The following is a 24,364-nucleotide window of genomic DNA, read 5'->3' as shown; positions in this document are numbered from 1 at the left end:
ACCCTCCCCGATATATTTAGTTGATTGTGTCAAGGAGGAAGCTGAAGAGCCTAAAATGAATCAATCTCCTGACAAAGTTGAGGACCAGGACATGAAACCAGCAGATGAGAATGGGCACTCGGGAGATAATCGTCAAAGTCTCGCCACGGTATTCAAACTGGCCACACTTCTGGGGAAAAAGAATAGCGGTCTCTCTGACCTCTCAGAGGAGGACCGAGAGCTTTTCATCCAGGAGCTCAGCATGTGCCACTGGTTTGGAAATGAGGGCAAATGGGCGCCTTCTATAGGTGACGATGAAATGGTGAACCTCCTCATAAATGGAATCAGAGATGTCATACTCAAGGAGATACAGGAATCACCGTTCTTCTCACTTATCACGGACAAACCTGTTAAGATTGACGACAAGATCCACCTGCCTGTTTTTGTCAGGTTTGTTGGAGAATCGGCTCCAAAAGTAGAGCTCATGGGTTTCTTACCATTTGATGAAAGCTGTCATGTTGATACACAAGCGAATAACCTCGCAAAGATTCTCACCGAAGACTGGGGCTTACCAATGTCTCAGTGTCGTGGACAAGCATTCATGCACTTGGGCTCAGGTTATCAAAGCCTGAAGAAAATGTCTTTGGATTTCCTCATGAGCTATCCTCTCGCTGTTGTGACACCCAGCGAGTCTTGCGGCCTTGCCCATTGGCTGGCAGGAAGTGTGCCTTGCCCTTCAGTAGCAAAAATGTTTGACATCACAGAAGACCTGCTGCTGTTCTTTGATGAATCTCCTTGTCTGGAGGGACAGCTGGCGCAAGCTGTTGATGAGCTATTGAATTTGCCAAGAGAGGCCCTGGAGGAAATGCCAGAAACATGTTGCTCGAGGTGGAAAAAGAGAGAGGACTTCTTTGACATACTCGCTGACACATTAGAGGGCATCCTCAGCTGCCTTGATGCTGTTAGCTCGAGTGCCATAGGTGCCAAGTCAATGCATGCACAAGTTCTCTCCACCGCTCTGAGAAATCTGGATTTCATTGTCACCCTGGTGATTTTGAAGAATGCTTGTGCTCCCCTACGTAACTGTAGCACTGTCTTCCGCTGTGGAAACCCTGCTGATATTCTCTGTGAAGTGGAAAAAATCCCCTCGATCATAGAGACTCTTAACAAGATGTTAGACAATGTGAGCACTCTGCACTCCACTTGGTTTGAGCAGGCATTCCAGCTAGCAACCAAGGTAGCTCCTGAACAAGTGTGCTTCTCAGAGGAAGCCAACAGCTATGAATCTCCTGAGATCTACTACAGAGAGAATCTGAGCGTCCCTCTCCTCAAAAGTCTTGTCGATGAAATGAAGTACAGCTTCTCAGACAGCCACTTAAAGGCCCTGTCAGTCCTGTCCTTACTGCCCTCCTGCAATCCACAGCCCATTGTGCCGGAGACCACAGACAAGCCATTCAGCCTCTACCTTGCAGATCTCTCTGAGCCGGAAGCAGCCGAGCAGGAAATCAACGCATGGGCCACAGTCTGGGAAGAGAAATACCAGGATGCTGCTCCTCCATCATCCATCGCTGAAACACTAGTCCATCCTGAGTCGATAAGCCACCCAACTGTTACCTCACTGCTTAGGCTAGTAGCGGTCCTGCCCAGTGTCAGTATGGAGTGGGACCTGATGAAGACCACTCTGAATTCCATGAGGGATCTGTTAAAAAACACTGTATGCAAAGGCAGCAGAAAGGACCACGTGGTGCTCCTCTCCCACTGCACGACTCTGCAGAGACTGCCTGAGGTCATTGAGAAGTGTATGGAGGTTGATCCAGAGAGCAGTCCATGTCTATCCCAGGTAAATTAACAATGATTTAAGAATGTTCTTTGTTTCTTGACCATGTTGTAAAAGAAAACAAAGTTAGAACATTTTAACAGCCATTCTAATCATCGCCACATGTTCTTTTAGGTGATGGGAACCTTGCAAAGACTGAATTTGGACAGCGGTAAGTCCATTCATGGCAACTTTATTATCAAGAATCCAATTGTCTTTGATTGTAATTATGACATGACAAAAAAATGCATTTGTATGTGAGGCATGAACATTTATTTTCATTTTTTAAAGCAGGGGGCTTTAAAGCAGAACCAGCACCACCAACAGAATCGCATGCCTCCATTGTAACTGAGAAGCCTCCTGGTGGAGAGGTGAAATCGGCTGATAATGAAGTGATACTGGAGGTCGCACAGGGACCAAGAAAAGCAGTGTCTTTCTATGAGCCACAACTGCGTGAACAAATCCTCAAGGAACTCTGGGACTCTCAGTTCTTTACAGTTATAACTGAGCAAGCTGTCGAAATTGACGGCGAGCTCTACGTCCCGTTGTGCATCAGGTACTTAAACAAAGAGGACATCCAGTGTGAGGAAACGCTGGCTTTCATCCCTTTTGGCGAAGACACAGTTGTCTTGGCAGATGCTATAGAGAGCGCCCTGTCTGAGAAGTGGGGGCTCAACATGGAGTACTGTAGAGGGCAGGCCTTGCTGAGTGTTGGTGAAGTCGGAGCTCAGATGAGGGCTGTAAGTTTAGCCATAGCCCAGAAATACCCCCAAGCTGTAAGAACAGTCAGCTCTGCGTTGTCTCTTAATGTATGGCTGGCTAGGTCGTCTCCCGCTGTAGAAGCAGCGGACGGAGCAGTTCTCATAGGTAAAATATTGCATTGGCTCACAGAGGATGTAGAACGCCAGAACAAACTGGAAGACATGATCATTCACGTGTTCCAACAGGATGAGGTAAAGGGCAACGAGCTGAGGGACAAGCTCATCAAAAACTGGGAGAAGAGTCATGACATGCACGAGGTGATGGTGGAGGTTTTAGAAGCTGTCATGCTCTGTTTGAATGAGCTGAAAGGGGAGGGAAGTGCTTCGAACCGGCAGCAAGCATCGCAGTTGTTCGATGCAATCCGAAACTTTGAGTTCATCCTGTCAGCCGTGGTGCAGAAGAACATCTTGAGTGTCACTAAAAAGCTAAGTCAGTCCCTGCTGGGAAAACCCTTAGACATGTTGCTTGCTGTGAATCATTTGCCTGACCTCAAAGCATCCCTCAGTAAACTGAAGAGTGATATTGACACCCATCACAAGGCCTGGTTTGAGGAAGCCACTGCGCTGGCCTCTAAACTCCATGTAACAATGATGCATTCGGTGCTTCTAGAGCCATTGAGTGAGTTTTACAAGGAATCAGTAAGCATGAAGGTCGTAGAGCACTCAATAGCAGAAATTGACGACCTCTTCACAGAAAAGGTATTGGATACCTTGAGGTGTCTGGAGATTGTGCCTTACGCAATGTCCAAAGTAGAAACCAGCATTCTTAGCGGTCTTGTGTTCCGCCTGTACAAGGAGGATTTGCCAGATCAGGTCTCGCTTCACAGTGAGATGAAGTCGTGGAAGGAGAAATGGTTGGATCCCCTGGCAGGCTATCTCCCGACTACCGTGCTCGATACGCTCAAGACGTCGCAGATAAGAAGTTTCAGTAACATTGAAACTCTCCTCAGACTCCAGGTGATCTTGCCGTTTTCAAGGAGGGAGAGCAAATTTAGGCAGGGAAAAAGAAGCTTACAGGAGTTCATACAGCAGGAAAAGCGACCCCTCACTGAGCTACATCCTCTGTAAGAGATGCAGGTCTTCCGTCACTAGCTGGCAGATTTGAGCGCCAACCATACCTAAGAACTAATGTGTCTCAACCCTAATTGAGGTCCCATGTTCTGAACTCAATATTTCTGTGTACATTATTGATCTGAGTTCTTTGAGATTTCATTTTGTTGTTATCATGCAAACTAAGCCCGATGTTCATTTTTTTTTTTTTTTTTTTTTTTTTTTTTTTAAATCCTGTAGTTTGTACAGTTTTACTGCTCAATGGGACCAATATCTTGGCAAAAAAAAAAGAGCAATGCTTGTGTGCCTTGATGCGAAACAAATAATTCACCCCATGTATCATGATAATTCAGATGTTGAATAATGTCCCATTGGCGTTGGCTGACTTCTGTATCACGGTCATGACCTTATTATTATGATTAAATGCACCCTTAACCTTTCCTGGGCACAAATAGAAATGGTTAGTTCCATCATGTCTTCTGATGATTTCTCATGTTTCCTGTCTCTTTGCAGGAATGAATTTGCTGTAAACGTATCTTTTGAAAGAATGTTTCCTCAATAGGAAAACCTTCATATATATTTGTCAAAAAAAGTAATAAAATTCTCCAAAAATATTTTTTGGCTTCTGTTTCTTTTTTTCTTTTCTTTTTGAAAGATGGATGTACAGTCGTCCTCCATATGTAGTCATGTCTGTAAGTCAACACAAGATGGCGCAGTGGGGCTGTAAATGGCCTGAAGAGGAAATGACTGGATCTGGTCAGATGTGCTTCTCTAAATACATGAATATACCTGCCAGTTTATCAGTAAATGTAATTTGTAAATATTGAGTCATAATACCTGCAGGAACGGTTTTGCAGTAATTAAATTTTTTAATTGATCCAAAAAGGTCCCATTGAAATACTAGATCTCTTCTGCCAGGTAGTCCTGGTAATGAAGTCCAGCTGGGCAGATGGAAGTCCACGTGCAGTTATTCTGTTTAGTATTACTCTTTTGGTAAACTAAAAAAAAGCACAACTGCAAACAACCTGTATGAGTTTTGAGGTTTTTTTTAAAGCTAAAGTATAATTTGCTGCGATAAGCTTACGGGGCATTCCAATCGTGTTCAATACAGTCTGCCGGGTGTTAATGATTGGTGTCTGGCAGTTCACCCTCTTGGGCATAATCTGTATTAAATTAAAAAATTAAAAACTTTCATGATTCACTCACCGATCAACAAGGGTTTGGAGGGAGGATTGTTAAGGTCATACAACCACTGTATTATCTCAAGATACCTGGTAAATATTTATTTTACAATTACCTTTTGTCCTCAAAGTGTAAAGCTTCTGCAATGCTGGGTATGCGAGAGAGACCGGTTCAACTCGTATTTGCCAGTAATGCAAATCGAGGCTTCGGGGCTCCATTGTGGCTCTGTTAATATGTAATTTTAAGAACAAGTGTATTCTGTGAGTGCTGTGGCACGGTGTCTGGCTTTCTTGTCAATTATTTGCTATGAATTCCAATCTGGTGTATAAACCTTCATGAGAGGAATTGCAATAACACACAGCTTTTGAACTGATGATTTCAAAAGCAAGGGCCTGTTAGACGTTAGTGTGTACGGCCTTGTTTAAGCCATGCGTTTTCTTTCATATAACTGTAGGCCAATACCAATGTCCGCCCAAATGTTATACTGAATTTAAAGCTGATGACAAATAGCTACAATAGCTTTCCTGATTTATTCTAGTTTTCTTCACTAGAACAGCTGGCAATATGCCGATCTTATTAACTGAATAAGGCTATACTGACACAATACCCCAGGGCTTATTTAAGTCACTTTAAATTCAAGTTAAAGACATGATCCAGAGGACTAAATTGATTTATTTCCCCCCCGTTTTCCCCTGAAATATTCTACAGGTTTCATGAAAACAAAGACCACTGCTGTTAAAAACCCTTCCACATACATAAACTCTGTTTGTTGACGTGAAGCTGCCTTATCTTTTAACACCGTTAACCCCACTGAGTGCACTTTTTTTTTAATAGAAACATGTATTCTTCCTGTGAGCTGTAACAGCAGATGCCTCCCTGACAAAGCCCTGATTGTCGGTGCTCAGCTCAGTGTGAAAAGGAGCATCTCCGTGTCCCCGCTCAGCTGCTGAGCAAACGGATCTGTCTCCTCTGTGCACGGGGCCCCACAGCGGCTGAATGCAGCACACAGGCATCGTCTCGTAACCCCATCCCTACGCTCTCTCCTCCAAGAGCGACGTGCCTCCTCCAAGCTGGGTTTCATTTATTTACACGTTGGATGCAGAGGTGGACTTTGTTATGGTTTAAATCCTCAGGTGCAGCCAGTGTGCTTGAGCATGAAGAACACATCCTCCATCTTTAAGCAAAACAAGGTATTGCCATAATTGACCCGTGCACCAGGTTTCCTGCTGGAAGTCAAGGTTCTGCACTGATGTAAGACCCGTGGCACTCCGTAATCATGTCCATACACAGCCAGGATTTAACTACACTCTGGAGGGGAAGACACAGGGCTTAAGTGGATTTTATTTCAAGGTTCCCTTTCAGGGAAAATTGGCAGCACAGGCTGGGATTCAGATCCTCGCCATATTACGAGCAAAACTTTTGGTTTGAATTATTCAGATGTCAGCTCGTTGATTGTTCTCTTTAAGAACACATCATTTGTACTTGCCATAAAGCTACAGGATTTAAACTGTAAGTGAAATGTGAAGGGCTGTCTTTGGTGAGTGTGTTTAACCGCTACTGAGGTGTAGAAGGGTTTATCCGATCATAAAGCAGTACCTGTGCAAAAGCATGCATTTATTTGGGCCTGAAACTTGCAGCTTGGTATTTCAAATGCTTTTGTAATCCTCAAAGAAGTAGGATTTAATCATTTATAAGGATGATCTGGTGCTCTCACGCCTCCACCAACCGCAATCTAAAGGGCCAAATTCATAAGAACCAGATGCATCTATAGCACTGTCTGGAGGCCTGCAGGCGGGCTGATGCCTGTCCTTGTGATTCGTCTAACGCTCTTCTTCTTTACCAGGACGTGCGATCAGTGACCACCCCCCAGACTCTGCTGAAGCCATCACCCCACCCACATGGTTTACCTCAACCCCCTCTGCCCTCAACACCTCTTGCTCTTCTTCAGCAGCACCTCCTCAGACGCAGCGATGTGGCTTCGTACGGCGTGATGAAGGACCTGTGTGAGACAGCGCTTGACGCTGGAAGCGATGTCTATCTTTATAGGGAAAATACACCCCGAAATATAACTCACATATGTTTGTTCTGCCGTGATGTATGGCTCGGTTTATAATTCACGACTTGGACCAGATGAACGTCAAAGAGACGGAGATGATGTCACGAGACATATCGTGCAGCTGCTCCACAGACAGTAAATAATAAAACAAGATATTAATATAATATAATAATCCCAAGATATTTTAGTGGATTATAGGTTTATGGTAAGTGCTGCTCTACATTTAAATATAATTTACTGGAGGACTATATCTATTGATACAGTCACTGATTGTGTCAATGAAACTAATCCAAATCCTGTCACCCGATGACATCATCAACAAATGTCTCGATCTTCTAAAATGACTTCATCACTGGAGTAAACAAATGCAATAAATGCTCTATTTTAGGGTGTATTTTCCCTTTAAAGCGTGTTTTGTTCTCATGAAGTGAATGGACCCATTTAACTCAGATTTATGACAATCTGATGATATGACAGGCCCGTGATGTGATTAATTACTTGTGTTACTGGAATCCACTCCTCTCTTGGCTGGTTAACCCACAACGCAGGCAACCTTTCGTAACCCTTTAGGTTTTTTTTTGGAAATGGTCCTCCGGTGCCGGTGAACTCCTGGGCTTCATGAGCACACAGGCCCTGGTGCAGGCTCCCTGTAGGACCACATGACGTGTTCAAAAGTGCCACCCATCTGTCACTTGAAAGGGGCTCCGTCCTCAAATTACAATAGAGACAGAGGTTGTAAACAAATGGCGTACGAAAGATGTGGGTCCAGTCAGGCAGATTGGAGGAGGCTTGTTGTTTCTGAGGCGATCCCCACTGTGAGCTTTCAGAGGAGGGACACCGGAGGGTGATTGGATTTTCACATGGCTGATCCGAAAGCTGTCGCTGTCGCTCTGCAGGTCTGATTTGACCCTTGGAATACCGTTGGTAATCCATAACGTTCTTGTTATTTGTCAATAATCAGCTGGCAGCAGAGCCCTGCACCGTTCACCGTTTGGTTGGGGATAAGAGGCTGAATGAAAGCTAACCGTTACGGATGTGGTTCACTGATGGTTTCCATTTGAAAATTCCCTTTTAAGTTCTGGCTTTATTGTATTTATGTTGAGCCTGTTAATCAAGCTCCTGGCTTTGATTTTGATTGGAAATCTATCCACGGTCAAATGGGTTGAGTTGGTAATCGAAAACAGACAGAATGAACGTACCTCATCAGAGATCAACCTTTATTAGTTTATCATTGTGGTCATTTTATCAAAAATTGACAAAATAAAAAGGGAGATTTTCAGATTTAAAAAATAAAAAGATGACCTTTTTTTCCGACGAGGGTTTGGCATTAAAACTGAACTAAGTTTAGAACATACATCTACTTCGTCATCTTTCATCTCCCTTTTAAATCTTGAAACATTTATAGGAGCAAAGAAAATAGATTTAAAACATTCAACATGTTTATTTGAAAATATTAGTGCTGATCATTGGAGCCCAGTTTGGGTTTATCTGTATCCTGATGGGAGCATGGGAGGATTTTCCAGGGGCATAATAGTAACTCTGCACCATTCAGTCTCTGATCCTCCTGGGTGAAAGTTGAGTGCCCCCCCCCCCCTTTTTACTCCGTGAGCCTCCAGATTTGTGATATTGGCTCGAGCCTCTTGAGATCTGCGGCACAATGGCTCAATGCGGTGAGACCGAGCACTCATTGCTCTCAGACATTATGCCAGAGCTGGGCAAACTCCATTCTTTATTCAAGCAATTTTAAAAACTGTATATTTTTTCCTAAACATTTAAACCGTGACACTTTTGCAACACAAGAATTGTGATATCCAATTTTGCACATGCAGCGTTTTACCAAAGGCAAATAAAGTACTGTTTCTATTTATGTGAATTTACAGTTTGTGTTCTTGAAATATTTCATTGGGATTATGATATCCCATAATTTAAAGGGATTTATCTAATTTACTGATTGAAAAAACTTCCAGCTCAGCCTCAAACCACATCTGGATCAAACAACAGTGTGCCGAGAAAAAGAAGAAAAGTAGAAATAGAAATAGAATGTAAGTTTTGGAAACTTTGAAATGTTTTTACTGTTAATATAATAGGGCAACTTTTCATGCACATTGTAGGTTTTCCTCCAGTAATCCCACCATGTCGAAAGCAGATTATCGTAACAGTTAAAAAGGACAATGTAACGTTATATCCGTAGAGACGGGTTTGATCCTAAACGCAGCTCTGATTCTGCCATTATGTGACATGAATTATTTCATTTTCATGAACTCCAGTGGCTCGCTTATCCCCCCCTCCGTCTCCCTCAGAAGGTGGTCACCCCCACCGCGTTGCTTGGAAGGTGAGATGTGAAGATCAAGGGGCTGTGTGTTGATCCTAGCTCAGGAATGGAGAGCCTGAGTGTAAAAAGTCTCTCGGGTAGGACGGGCCTGGTCCTGCTGGAAGCTCCAACGACTCACACACACACACACACACACGCTCCGACCTGTGCCCATTCGCAGTTGACTGCCATGTAAAACACTGGAACCCCGGGATCACAGCCCTGTAAACATGGAGCTCTCGTACCGTGTGTAAAACGTAACAGTGGACCCTGTTTGGCCAACAGATTCCAGCACACGATCCGGGTGTTCCCCAGAGGAAGAGGGCTTGTTGTGATCTGTAAATGTGTCCGCTCCAGAGACGGCACGACAACACCTGATCTGCTGTTTCCCCGGGCGGAGCAGCTAGCAGTGCACGAGGGCCAGCCGTGTTAGCTACACCAGTCTCAAGGTCAAGGTCTGGACAACAGCTCACTATTGCCTTTGTCTGAGCGCTGGAGGTGCAGCAGATTCTCTGGGAAACTGCGCGTTACTTTCCCCACAGCTGGCTCTGCAGCGTATCACTTACAGTGTGGTTCATATTTAAGGAAATCAGCCGGTGCAGGAAAACTAGATGTGACTTTAAGAAGGTTTTATTTTGAAAAAATGTAAAGAATACGTTTGGTAGCATTAGCAAGCGCGTGTGTGCGCTTAGAATACCGCATTATCATGTCACATTGTATTACAGTACCTTGTAACTATTATATGGTATTTTCACAAATTAATAAAAAGAGTGTCGTTGGGAAGTCAGAGCATGTTCACATTTCAAATTGGAAATTATTCCCGTATCTAAAAAACCGATAATATATCAGTGCAGATAAAAGGGTGTGTCTGTGCCTATACTCTTAGAAACATCTATTATGAAGTCAATGTGCAGGGCAGAGTTTTACCACAGACCTCAATGGATTTGGATGAAAAGTACGAGGGACCTTTACAATTTAAAGAATTATTCAATTATTTCATATTTGTTCGCCAAATGGCTGCACGTTTGAAATCAATGGATACAGTAGCCTACATGTCTTGTGTCATTTCAGGTTTTTTTTAACAATAGTGGCACTTTGCCCTCCATTATACCAACACCATATCTGTGAATCCTTTTTTAATCTTAAGAATTAAATATGAAATAACGTTTGGTATTGAATGTTGCCCTTTTAACACTATTGATATAATTATAGCAATTGTTGTGGTGCTAAAATTGATATAGGACTTCATTATTCTATATTATTACTTTTTCAGCAGTGCACTGTTTAGAAAGGCAGTATAACTATTTATAAAGACGATTGAAAACTATACTTAACTGAGATGTTTTTGGTTTATGAAATACTCTATTACACACCATTTAATAGGTTGTATATTCTGTTCTATTCATTTTAAAGTCGTGCAATATACCCTGTATGACTGATTGGTGTCATGAAAATATTTGCTACTATTAAGCGTAATGATAAGGTCACAACAAAGTGTCCTTTGAGAATCTGGCATTTTAATGGCAGTATGATACCAGAGCAGCTATAAAAAAAATGCCAATAGAATAAGGTCAGTGTTTGGACTATTCATCATCACGGACGCACTATAACTCACTCCACTACTCTGTGGGAACATCACGGCTCTATTATATTTGAACTAGGGTACCGATCCAACTGAAAAACGGTGTTTCTTTATGCGCGTATATGTCCGAGTAGCTAAACTCTGCTCCCGTGCGTTCTTATGCTAATGCGGGTCTGACATCAGCAGTGAGATCAAAGCAGGGCAGTGGGTAGTACTTTTAAAGCTGAGTCTGCCCCCCCCCTCAGGCTCAGTCACTCTCTCAGCCCTCTCTGTCCCGCTCGCACTCACCAACACCATGCGTACCTGTCCGGAGCTACTCCACCACCCCGTGCTGGATTTTACTCGTGCGTCTGGCTGATAGCGACAACAGACGACTCACTCTGAGAGGATATTCCGAGATTTTTTTTTTGAATTCTTCTTCTTCTTCTTGTTGTCTGGTTTTGTTCCAACGGTGAAAAGCAGCGCGCGCGGCAAAGGTGAGGAGAAAGCCCTCTGGTCGGAGGAACAGTTATGTTCTGCTGCTGTTAGTGAGCGATGCATAACACGTTTGGGATTGTTGAGTGAGTAAAAAGCCGAGGTTATCTGCTGATAATTAAAGATAAGTGTGGGAAGTTAAGGATAGGAGAAATAACTGCCTTTATATTACAATGATGCATGTTTGATTTATGTTATTATCATAACAGATAGGCCTATTATTATTATTTATTATTATTATTATAACAACTTCCATACAAGCTGCTTCTTTTTGTCTTTAAAGTGAGTTTCTCCTCATGAATACTTCTTTCATTCTCACATCTCGGCAAACAACACTATTACAAAGGTTATTATTAAATATTTATATATCCTTGTCCGACCTTGTGTCAGTTAATCTCCACTGATTCAATCGTTAGGGAAATATGATGAGCAGTCCACTTGGTGTGCCCGGTCCCTGCCCAGCTTATCTTGGCTCGGTGATAGACACACATCGGATGGTGTGTGTGTGTGTGTGTGTGTGTGTGTGTGTGTGTGTGTGTGTGTGTGTGTGTGTATCAGTCTTTATCTTTCAGGGGGGAAACAGGAGCTGCCATTCAGCCCACTTCGGCCAAATGTAAATTTAAACAGTTAAACCGACTAAACAGACGCGACGCCAAGCGGCAAATAAAGACTGTAGGCTAAATGCTCAGTGGATATCTTACTGTAACCAATAGTAGGCTGTATGGAAGGCTGCCTGAGTTTATTATATGAGCCTCCAGGTCAGAGTGCTCGCAAAGCAGTTGGCCGAGTGAGACGAGTTTCACCTCAGCTCATTTAAATAATTAATATCTCACAGTTTCAGCGGAACTGGCGCTTTAGAAGAAAAAAAAAAGAGTTCCATTATCAGTAGTTTTAATGCGGTCTGTTTAAGCTCTCTTCAAAGAGTTGCTTATCGACAGCTCAGCGCTATCAGGTAATGCTCCCGATGCTCTGACGGAAGATTACCGCGTTGATCCCGCTGCTGCCGCTCTTTCTGCTAAATTCTTCACGTGTCCCCGAGTGGAGCACTAGAACCGACTTACAGAAGCTGGTAAATACAGTTGAATAGCAGGGAATAAACCCTGTTGGCCTGAAAGCTTCTGGCGCAAGGTTTTTGCTTTTTAGAAATACCGTGGGTGACCAAAAAACAACAGACAGCAGTATGAAGCCATTTCACATTCACAGAGTAAAGTCAGACTTGTGCCTACTGACACAATCTGCAGGTAGGCCTACAGCTTTGGACCCCTCATTAAAATGCAAGAGATGTCTTTGTCTTAAGGTTTCATTGGAATTACTGGTTCCTTGTGTTTATTTGCATGTAGAAGGAGGTTGAAGCGTTGCATCATGGATTTGTTCTACAGTGTGCTTGAACTCCTACAATAGTGTTGGTGAACTGAAAAGCACTACCTTTCCCCTTTTTTCTATCACATAGTTTTTTTTATTTAATGTGCGCATAATGTTCGAGATTGTCGATGTAAAAGTAAAATAATATTCCATCATCTGAGTATTCCTGTGGTCAGATTTGGTCTGTTTCTAAATCTTCGTGTATAACCTTGTAAGCTTTCCGAGCGTGCGCAAAAGGCTTCCACGCCGCATTCAGCTCATCGGGAAACAAATGCTTAAAAAAATCTGCATTGCCAAGTCCTTGACGTTATTTATGTTATTAATTGCAGGGTTTAGAAGAGGAGGCCGTGCCATGAGAGTTGACTTTCCAGTCTGAGCCGAGAAGCCCGAACGGCCCCCTTTGTGTTCGTGTCCTGTGTGTGAACTGGAGCCACCGTCCCACCATGAGGAGCAGCTCTCATGTCCTGCCTCTTGGTGTGCTCGCAACTCTGCTGCTGTCTCAGGTCTGCTCCGGCATCAAATGGCTGTAAGTATTCTCAGGAGGGCGCCGTCTCGTTCTTCGGGGCCTTCGCATTCAAACAGCGTCCAAACAGACGACGTCATGAAGATACGCAATATTATATTATGCGTCCGTGTGCTTCTGTGTTTTATGGAGAATGGAGGGGCCCTTGGCAGCTTAGAAATGGGCCCCAGCATTCCTCTAGTTGCTCCTGATCAAGGGAGGGGCCATTGCGTTCTGTACATGTGTATCTGATGAAGGGGACAGTAGATTAGCGAGGGTTTCTGAGAGAAATGAAGGGAAAACATTTCAGTAGAAGGAGCTCTAAGATCAAAAGCCCCCCCCCCCCCACAAACACACACACACACACACACCAGCTGTTTAATATGAAGAAGATGAGAATAGAGAATAAGGCGGAGGTGATGGGGCGTCATGGCGGTGCAGACAGTGCCATTGTGTGTAGTCTAGTTCGGCCTCAATCAGTGTAAAAATAGTGTGTGCTGCAGAGGGATGCTGCAATGCTGTAAATGTTGACCTGAAATGTTGCCTGTACTGAGCACCACGCTGTTTTTATGATACAGTAAAAGTAAACAATCATTTTGGAAAGTCCGTAAAATTCCCAAGCTATTTTTTGAATTTGCTTATGTTTCAATTGAATGTTTTGCATGGTTTTGGTTGCTGTTCTCATAAACGCTTTGGGTTTTTTTTATCCCCGTGCCTCACGTCTGAGCTCTTAAAAAGACTAAACTTTCTGCTTGTGCTTCCATGGCCTCTTATCAGAGCGAGTGCTTGTAAGTCTCACAGCGGGAGGACTTAAGCAGATGTGCCCATGAGAGCTGGGGAAGGCATGTGCTAAATCGAAGCCCTCTTACAGTCCTCATAATGCACAATGCACAACGCAAAACAGATGCGGCTGTAAACACCTGTGAGTGCCGGGTTACCACCAACCCAGCGGAGTCACAGCTTATCATTGGGCACCGAGCGGCGGCCCCCTCGGCCCCCTTAATGCAAAACAGGCCGAGGTGCAGGCTGCGCCCCCTGGTTCTCACGAGCTCTCTGCAGACACGGAGAGCAGAGATCAGAGCTAACCTGCTCCGCCTGCGGTTTCTCTATTAAGTTAATACTCAATAACTTTAGAACGCTTAAAATCAAAAAGTGCACCCTCTTAATAGTGCGTAAACGTATGATTCATGTCAAACTGGGGCCACAGAGGACGGCGCTTTCTGTGGTGGCAAATGCGACGGATCTATGTAGTTTCTCATCTGACTGTGGATCTGAATTCAGTGGGATTTTTTTTTATATTTCCTGGAATATCTTGAGGCCTCTTCTGTGCTTTAACAAAACAAAAGCGCTGTGCCAAGAACGTGTCACTTGAATTTTATGAATCCTCGGCTTGACTTTCCTTCGGGATTTTCACTGCGATAACATGGTTCTTCTCCGCAACACATGCCAAAATGTTTCCCCGCCTGAAGCATTATCTCTTTTGAATTTTTCAATTGTTTGTTCCTGATGCATCTCAGGGGCTTGAAATGTGTGTACGCAAGAAACTAGAGCGGCAAACACAGCTCTGTAACTAAAACTCTTTCTGAGCAGCGTAAACGTGATCATTTTACAACTCAGCAATGACATCAACACTGCTTGATAGTATTGTAAAACGCATACCTCTTCCTTGTGTTCATCCCTTCCCTTACAGGTCGATATCACAGGCCCCTGCGTCCTTACACATCAACCAGACCCAGCACTGTAAGCTTCTGCCCGGCCTGGTGTCCTCCCAAGCTCAGCTGTGCCGCAGCAACCTGGAGCTCATGCAAACCATCATCACGGCTGCCCGCGAAGTCAAGAAGACGTGTCAGAAGACCTTTGCTGATATGCGCTGGAACTGCTCCTCCATCGACATCCCCGTCGACACTCAGAAGTATCGGCCGGATCTCGACCGCGGTACGGCCATTATTATAAACCGTTTGGAAGGACGGCGCGGATGCTTTTGTTTCCAAAGAGCCGCTCCAAGTTTTTTTCTTTTTTACCCGCAAGAGTCTGATGTTATTGGTCATGATTGACATTCAATGAATAGCCAAAACCGAGGTTGTCAAGTGCTGCATTTACTGCAGTTCAGAAACTGGTGAAATGATCCTCAGGCCCTTTAACATCTGCATGTATTAACATGACTGCCACATAAAGAGCTTTGATACAGACAAATGTCGTTTTCAAAGATGATTGCCTCATCTTTCCTCTTTCTTCCTGCCAGCCAAATTATTCCATCATTTATTCCCGAGGAGCTTTAACCAGGAACTAGTACTGAAGCTGTTTTTAAATGAGACCCCCACATACAACATGCATTCATTCTGCATGATAAGAAAATAGCATTTTTGATTACCAAAATACACAGCATTATCTGTTTGCTTTGCAGTCCGTCTTAGCTCTGTCTAATGCCCAAAAGGACCTTGAGTCAGCCAGAGGCAGTTGCTGTGTTGTGGGTGTGGGGGGGGGGGACATGGCTGCCATTTGCCAAATGAACAGTCTGCACCAAACAGGAAATGGCTCATCTCTGTCCGGGGATGGCTTTGATCTAACCAGCCCACGGTCATACGTGATTTCTTCCCTTACTTCCAAATTGCTCCCCGGCCTTTAACATATGTGCTTTCCTGTGTGCTCACATCACCCCCACTTACATCAGCGCTCACTCTGCGTTACCACGAGAGGACTGATGGACTATGTTTGATCGTTTCATTTTGTGCACTCAATTTCGTTGTTCTTTTTTTGTTCACTGAGAGCTCTGAGAGGGAAACGGGACAGATGGATTTCAGAGAAGTCGATTATACAGCAGAAGTGCTTTGAGACCGTTGGAACCAACCGGAACCAACATAAATTAAAGCTGTCCATTACACGCCTCATGCTAAGGCTCAAAAAATACATTATGACAAATGATAACATTCTGACAACCATAAAAAAACAAACTAATCTCACAAAACCTAAACGAAATATACTGTTAGCTCCTTATATTGCGTAAATATGATTTAATGTATTACATTTCTGAATCTACTGCTTTGCTACTAATTACTGCTAGAGCTGAAATGATTAGTCAATTAATCAATCAAACAGCAAAATAATTGCAAGTATTGTAATAATTGATTAATTATTTAAGTAATTTTCAAAGAAATGCCCAAACACCTTCTAACATCTTCTAAAATGTGAGGATTTGTTGCTTTTCTTTGTCTTGTGTGACAGCAAGCTTGAGTTTTGCACTGTTTGTTGGACAAAATAAGATAACATCATCTAGGTTTGTGGGATATTGTGACAGAAAACTTCACTATATTGTGATATTTAACAGACCAAAACATTCGGGGACTAGGACCAGGTCTTCCTTTATTTTACCATAATTTAGTTTTTATCTTCTTTGTGTCGACAGGAACCAGAGAGTCTGCATTTGTCTATGCCCTGTCTGCAGCGACCATCAGCCACACCATAGCACGGGCCTGCACCTCCGGAGATCTGCGGCTGTGCTCGTGTGGCCCTATTCCTGCGGAGATCCCGGAACCGGGCTATCGCTGGGGCGGCTGCGCTGACAACCTACACTACGGATTGATCATGGGCTCCAAGTTCTCTGACGCGCCCATGAAGATGAAGCGTGCGGGCTCCCACGCCAACAAACTGATGCACCTACACAACAGTGAAGTCGGAAGACAGGTAAGCGATGTGGCCGTACTTTTGCTCGTTTAAAAATAAGTGCAAAAATGCAAATAAATGTTTCCTAATATGTTTTAAATTTTTTTTTTTATAATGGGCACCTCATTATAAATTGTAAATGTATTTGTGTACAATTTATTATAGAGGTGTTCCAACACCGATACCAGTAAACAAAATGCCTTCGTTACAGCCTGAAACACTGGATCGCGTATCAGCGAGTACGTGATTCAATATCACGTTATCATTTCATTTAACAGCTGATTAGCGCTACACAGGAACAACAACCTGATCCGTACAGCCTGCCCTATCGCTACTGCACATGTATAAACTAGTACTACACGCCTGGGGTTAAACACTCCTGTGCACGTTTTCTTCCTCATATTGCTACATCGTGAACAACAAAAAGGAGAGCTAGTAAACGTTATATTAACGCACTGGTATCGGATCGGTACTTAGTATCTGTCGATACGCAAGTTCAGGTATCGAAATCGGTATCATGAAGGGAAAACTGGAATCGGTAAACATCTGTAATTGTATTTGACTGACATGTACTCTCTTATATGTCGTCATGTCTAGGCATTGAGAGAGGCGCTGGTGATGAAGTGTAAATGTCATGGTGTGTCCGGCTCCTGCTCCATAAGAACCTGCTGGAGAGGCCTGGAAGACCTGAGGGAGATCGCCATGGACCTGAAGATCAAGTACCTGTCGGCCACCAAAGTGGTTCACCGGCCCATGGGGACGCGCAAGCAGCTGGTGCCCAAAGACATTGACATCAGGCCGGTGAGGGATAACGAGCTGGTCTACCTGCAGAGCTCCTCGGACTTCTGTGCTAAGAACGAAAAGCAGGGCTCCATTGGCACCCAGGACAGGTGAGAGCGCCGCGTCGCGTCCTTGTGTTTGACCGTGCATGAGAAAGAGGGGGATATTTGGTAGCAGTGATGGTGTTAGATTCGTTAGCACGACTCACTCAGCTGAGAAAGAGGAAGTGACTGATCCTGGATGTCTGCTCGTCCAGGATGCTGACTCTAGCGAAGTGCTGTCCTGTCTGGTGGTCCCGTTTCGTTTGCAGGCCGGCTGATAACAACCAGCGGCCCCTGAGAGTGCTCCGTCTGTGGGTTGTCTGAGCATGTGTCACTGAAAACGCCAGTGCGACTGGAGTCGTCGTCTCGCTATCTAATGACTAATGCCGTTATTCTTAGGACTGAGTGGACTCGAGCTGATATCGGTTGGAGGGGGCCACACAAATGGGGAAATAGTCCGCCAAAGATAAAGGTTTATTTGCGCCGCTGGTTGGGACAGTGTTAGGTGCTGCTGCTTTGTGCTCCGTGAGAAGCTGGTGGGCAGCGAGGAGCCCATTTGTCTGAGGGCCTGACTCAAGCGGAGATCGGTCTAAACACTATCAGAGGACTTGGGCACAAATATGCAGCACTAGCTTGCAAGCTTGTTGAATTTCTCAATTTTCCATAACTGAGATGCAGAAAAGGACAGCTTGTTTCTAAGGCTTTACAGTCTAGCTTTGAATTTAAAGGCAAATTATGAGGATGACTAGTTAGTTTGCTGAAGTTTCTCTGTTAGTATTAAAACTCGATCCTGTGTAATTTCACCAACATCACCCCGCTGATCATCTGTTTAACCAGACTTTAACAGTTGAGTAAGCCCCTGAGGATAAAAAGCTCCACTAAATATGACTGTCATATCATGTGTCCCTCAGCCATTGGGCCACTCTCCAGATAACCAGAAGACATGCTTCATGTCAAGGACACTGGCTGTGCTCGATGCGTCCGCTGTCTGCAGCCTGATAACGCGGCAGACTCGCACATCCCGCTACATCGGTGCTTTTGCCAAATCAGGAGGCGCCCGCTTTGCTGCCGCTGTTACATGAAGGCGTGACGCTAATGTTTGTGTTTGAGTAAGTGTGAGTGAACATGCGTGGGAATCGATTGTTCCCATATGTCTCAACTAGGGCAACCTTAGCTATACGTGCCACCATTGTCAAGCTGCGGCTTAATCAATGGCACACAATGTTTGCAAGAGAGTTTTTTGGAAATGTATTGTGCCATTGCCATTGTGTGGCCTTTTATTTATGGTAGTTTGATTGATTTGTTTCCTAACCTTGCATTCAGCTAAGACCCGCCCTACTCTGCCTCTGATTGGCTAGAACTTGTTGACTTCTGTGTTGAATTCGTTAAGTTTATTGCTGATGAACCAGATTGGTGGAAGTTTGGTAGGTCAATAACTTCAACTCAGATGTGGATGTTGAAAAATGTTGCTACGCAGGTTAGCTTTCTGGACTGAATGAAATTACAAATCCTTTGGAGATTTAAATGTTGATGTTGGTCATAATTAAACTTAATATTAATCTTAATGTTGATAAGGCACACTGATTAACAAGAGAATTAAAAACTAGCACTTCGTATCAAAGACGCTGCCGACCCCTGGTCTAGACCGATGCTCTCGGGTTTCTCAAACCTCCCTGCGTTCTAACACTCACTCACACAATATCATCTCACTGATGGCCACTTTTTATCGTTATTTACACTTGAACTGACCCCGCTGCTGTCTACATTGTTAGCTCTGACCCATTCACAAGACCTGACAGCTGTGGATAGAACGAGAGAATGTGGGACAGCCAAAGTTCATTTTAGCAGCAGTTCCTGATGGATAAAATGCGATCACTGATACGGAAAAAGTGTCACGGCATTGGGAAGAGACGCGCTATTGAAGCTTGTGCTTTGGTCTTAAATTACTGTGCCTCAGCGTCAACCAGCAGATGTGAACTTCAGAACGCACAGTGCTGTCCTCTTTCTCCATTCACAGCACGGAAGTGATATAACAAAATCATCTCGCTCCTTTTGCGTGCTTCCCGGCTCCCACCAATGTAATAAACCTGTCTTCCTCCATCTCCTTCGCTCCCGCAGCCGCCTCAGTGTCTCCCTCAACACGCTGGTCATTAACACTCTGCCATCATAAAACAATGCAATTATGTGGAGAAGACAAGCTAAAGAAAGGGAGGGGCAGCCCTGTGTATTCAGTGTGATTTACGGCGGGGCTATTCTCTGCTCATTCAAGAGGCTTTAGGCTCCTGAAATGCTCAAAAGGTTGAGGCACACAGGACGGCTCTTTTAAAAGGACTATTGTGTGCTTCGAACAGAATACTTTTGAATGAAGCTGTAAACGTAATTGTTTTAGGCAGGAAACCACACTGAATATCTGAACATTCATAGCTGGTTATTCAGTCCTCCAGAGTACTTTTTCTTCATCTTGTTGAAGCAAATATGTATAGTTGTAACAAAAACTAAATGTCTGATTGAACATTAAACCTTTTTTTGTCTAATTTCAGGCAGTGCAACAAAACCTCCCTTGGCAGTGACAGCTGCGACCTGATGTGCTGCGGCCGTGGCTACAACCCGTACATGGAGAAGCTGGTGGAGCGCTGCCACTGCAAGTACCACTGGTGCTGCTACGTCACCTGCAAGAAGTGTGAGCGGATCGTGGAGAGATATGTCTGCAAATGAGTGTGTGTCGCCGACCGGCCCACCCGCCAGCGGCCCTCTACTTGTACCCAGTCGCCCCCGAGGCTACAGATTAACCAAAGCACTACAATATGGAGAAGGCTTACTTTTGTCTTAAGCTTTAGCATGTTTAACTCAACGAGACCTGGTCTATTCTCGTGTCAGTATCATTTTTTGTATCGAATCTCCAAACTGCCAATTGGGCTTCTGAGCTTTTTTCTCCGCTTCACAAAACCTGGAGGTGGAGAGCGTGGCGACTGTGCCAGTTTAGGTGGTGACCGCCGTCCTCCTGGGTATTTCCTTTTTCTTGTTAATAATTATAAATCCCCCTAACAGGGATGTTGAAAGTCTATTTTATTATATCTCTAATAAAAATAAATAATATAGGATTTTATGCTGGAGGAGAGGGATTTTTGTCTTTCCCCCTCACTAGACAGAGACTTGTGTTTGACTTCATTTCACGGAAATCAAAGGGTTCTGATGGATCTGCGTGGTACTTTTTTTTAAAGGTACTATTAAAACCTTTTTTACTCTGCAACAATGGACAATAGGGGTAAAAAAGGAACACAAAAGGGAACTTCAAAGTACTTTTCAATCATGGAACATTTTTGTGGTTGACGGTTTGGACTCTCGCCATGTCTCCCGTGCGGATCTAGACGTGTCTGCATCCCTGTGGACTGAGAGACGACTATTACGGACTTTGTGAAATGGTGCATTATCTCCTTCATGTCTGACATGCAGTTCAAAATATATTCTATTTTTCAGAGCGTATGAGCTGAACTCATGGATTTTGTAAACCACTGTTGGGTGGGTGTACATACTGTTATTTTGTATACTGAAATAAAGAAAGAAGTATTTATAAAATAATTATTTCACATGGAACTTGCATGTTTTTTTTCTCTTTTACTCTGAACTGCGCCTTTAAGGACGTACCGTGTGGCTCTTCTTACAGAATTTTGGCAAAGACAAATCCATAACCTCCAAGGCTAATTATTTCCAAAGCTGAGCAACATTTATTGTAATGTGTTATAAAATAGGCGTTTGCCACAACTTATAGCACACCGTGATTGTAACTCAGCCCAGTCAGTAGGAGCTGCAGGGTTCAACCTGACAGCCTGTCGGGAATTGCTCTCTGAATCACCCAAACCCTGGGAAAGTGTTTGTTTGGACATTCCTCCTCCTCACAAAGGCCATTGCAAACGGATTTTTGTCACTCCTATCACACTCAAACACCCATCTGTCTGGCGCCAGACCTCCAATGAACAAACATTAAATAAAAAACAAAAAAAACAAAGGCAGAAATCTAATTTATTTGGAGCATATAGTCAGACAGTTGGCCTGTCGGACGAAAGCAGACTTGGCGCTGCGTACAGCCGAGATATTACCCTCTGGCCAGCCGTGTGTTGGTTAAAGTGGTTCTCATGATTCTACGCTGACAGAAATAGCTGTGGAGGGTGTAGGGCCCCATGCTGTGAGCTCACATGATGCATCGCAGCACCGGCCTGCGCGAGCTGCACACTCACTGGAGCTGTAACACTCCCTGACCTCTACCTAGCCTGTGCACACGGAAACAGCCAAAACAATCCGTGCTCTGGAACAACAAGGCCTTATGGAATATTATCACCAGTCATTTCAATTTTAGAGGCCATTTTCATGATGCTGGACTTTAATTTCATTTTTGGATGCAAAGAAAGCTTAATCGGGCACGTCTATTTAAGGTTATGCATGACGATGCATGGTGACAGTGCGGCTGAGGGGAGTAACCAAACCATGAAATCTTACAAGGATTTGATCAGAGGATGTTGTGTAGCAGCAGTCTAAAAGCAGAAAAGGTCGGACACAGTGGACTGTGGTCTATTGGTTTCGGGGGCAGGGAGGGTCTGCTGCGTGCAGGTGAGTGGGGGTCTGCTCTGCCTGAACCAAGGCCCGTCTGTCGACAGCCTCAAGGACTCCTCACTCACTGGCATTCCTCAGCCTGGTAGTTAGAGAGCATAGGGGTCTGGTATGTGTGTGTGAGTCTGTCACTGGGTTCACTGCTGCAGAAATGTGACGCCTCACTGACTGATTGAGGACTCTCACGCTGTCCTCAGATACAGGTGGCTCAGTCAGAGACGAAGGACTAGCAGTGGATGAAAAAGGGCTACTGATGACACCAAAGCCATGTTGGTGTGGCCGAGTGTGCAAGTGTGCAAGATGGTACTCTAGCACATTTGGCAAATCTTAAGCATGTGAAATAGTCCCTGGACTGTTTAAAGCACTTTTAAATAAGTGCAGACATTGAGCCAATTTTGAGACATTGAGAACTCTTGTGACCATCTAAAGCACTAAGGACCGGGATATGTCTCACAAAATTACATTTTTCATCTTCTAGTCAATTCTAGAAATGTGCTAAATTACGAAATTGTGCTTATGTAAATGTTGAGATCAGGTTGAAAAATTCTTTGTCACACAATACCATGTGAAATTTTCATGACGTAAACTAAACATGACAGAGCGGTTTCTTCCCGCCGCAGATTAGATCGTCCGACCTGCTTCCGTCTGGAAATGCCAACTGACCCTCTGAGCAACCATTGCTATCCTTAAGCCGTGCGACTATTCAGCCGACCTCAATCTAACCCTTGTGAAATATCTCACTTGGATGAAGTCCGCACTATAAAACATGTCAGGTGAGGCCTGCGTGTTGCGAACAATACGAACCTGCTGTAAATATTGATTTGGTCCACATTCTTCCGTATTTCTTTCGACACAAAGCCGCGGCGGGGCAGAAGAGTGACCGCGTAGAAAATGGGTCATGAATGGGCTCATTTTGTCGGGTATGAGGTTAAAAAATGGCTTAAGAGCGGCCCTTATCTGGGCTGTTAAGGGCCTTTGTGTTCAAAGCGAAGACAAAACAAAACAAAAAAAAACGGAACTAATCGCCGCTGCAGTTTATGTTTCTTTTCTTTCTTTCTGTCTTTGTCAGAAAGTATCTAATTATCTCTCTGTGGTTGGCGTGACCCCCCCGCTCTGTGGGAATTGCCTGGTAATTGAGAAGGAAAAGAGGACTGTAATGGAGAGCAGTGAAAATATCAGGGGTTAGTGTCAGCCCGGACAATATAATGCCAATTGCCTTTGTGAAGCCTGCGGTCCAGATAACTAGCTGTGAATGAAGGAGACAAAGAATTTGGCTGAAGTGGTAAAGGCTTTCAGATGAACTGACCCGTACTGTAAATTGACTTTTGTGGACCCCACCTCCACCCTCACCCTCCAGCCTCTAAATAGGAACCAAGCAGTATGTGCTGTTAAAGGCCATTTTTTTGTTTTGGTGAGTGTGTGTGTGTCCTCAGGCATGTTGCTGGGAGATAGCAGATCATGCAAAGCATGCACCTTTCTCTAGATAAAGACAAACCAAGCGGACGGCTGAGGAGCAGACAACAACACCACTGGGAGCTTAGTCGGAAACTAATTTGGCCAAAGTGAATTCAAATAAAGATTTAACATTTCACTGTGGAAATCATTTATGTTAACTTTTAATTTCTTCCTTTGATTTTATGCACAACATATTGTTTGTGTTTTATGCTATTTATAGCTTGTTATATTACATTTGATTATTTATTTTCCTCCCTGCATGTCCAGGCCCATGTGTCCTTTGTTTCTTCTGTCTGTTGTTCTGTGAATATGTGGACACATGAGTTATGTGTAAACCAAAGCTTTGCCTTCATTTGTACTCTTTTAGATTGCTTAACACCGAAAACAAATCCTGGAAAGTATGTAGTAATAATGACAAAAAAATAACAAGTCATCTATCTTAAATATATTGCAAAAGGAGAGATAAAAAATATATATATATACTGTAGTGCTGGGCAAGTTAACGCGTTAATTTCGCATTAACGCATCATTAACTAACGCCGACAATTATTTTATTGCGCGTTAACTCATTTTTTAAATTCATTATAATTTTTTTTTTTTTTTTTATTGAAAGACAAGAGACAATACATATACATAACAACAAGAGGATGACAAGAACAGTGGGATAAAAGCCAGCAAACATCCTATAGTCAGTTGTGTGTGTGTGTGTGTGTGTGTGTGTGTGTGTGTGTGTGTGTGTGTGTGTGTG

The 24,364-nt window shown here is 43.8% G+C and overlaps 2 protein-coding genes across 3 annotated transcripts in view; both read left to right on the top strand.

Annotated features, from left to right (window-relative positions):
- LOC116389049 (uncharacterized) overlaps nucleotides 1-4,220 on the top strand; it is a 12,155-nt gene extending 7,935 nt beyond the window's left edge. Inside the window, exons 9-11 of one of the 2 annotated variants that reach the window (XM_031857443.1) lie at nucleotides 21-1,819; nucleotides 1,931-1,967; nucleotides 2,090-4,220. In XM_031857443.1, coding sequence (XP_031713303.1) covers nucleotides 21-1,819; nucleotides 1,931-1,967; nucleotides 2,090-3,624 — 3,371 coding nt within the window. In that variant the 3' untranslated portion in view covers nucleotides 3,625-4,220. Of the gene's footprint in view, nucleotides 1-20; nucleotides 1,820-1,930; nucleotides 1,968-2,086 lie in introns of both variants that reach the window. The other variant, XM_031857442.1, reaches the window with a different exon arrangement.
- A 6,787-nt stretch (nucleotides 4,221-11,007) lies between these two features.
- wnt11 (wingless-type MMTV integration site family, member 11) lies at nucleotides 11,008-21,127 on the top strand. Its single transcript, XM_031857287.1, has 6 exons — nucleotides 11,008-11,213; nucleotides 12,903-13,099; nucleotides 14,766-15,010; nucleotides 16,479-16,756; nucleotides 17,333-17,625; nucleotides 20,097-21,127. Exons 2-6 carry the CDS (start codon nucleotides 13,017-13,019, stop codon nucleotides 20,269-20,271), a joined length of 1,074 nt encoding a protein of 357 aa, XP_031713147.1. The 5' UTR covers nucleotides 11,008-11,213; nucleotides 12,903-13,016; the 3' UTR covers nucleotides 20,272-21,127.
- The last annotated feature ends 3,237 nt before the right edge of the window (nucleotides 21,128-24,364 follow it).

Source organism: Anarrhichthys ocellatus, unplaced genomic scaffold (genome assembly GCF_004355925.1).
Source record: "Anarrhichthys ocellatus isolate YVR2014 unplaced genomic scaffold, GSC_Weel_1.0 scaffold18, whole genome shotgun sequence".
NCBI classification, from domain to species: Eukaryota; Metazoa; Chordata; class Actinopteri; order Perciformes; family Anarhichadidae; genus Anarrhichthys; species Anarrhichthys ocellatus.
Note: the sequence above shows the minus strand (reverse complement) of the source record. Positions and strands in the feature narration are given on the sequence as shown.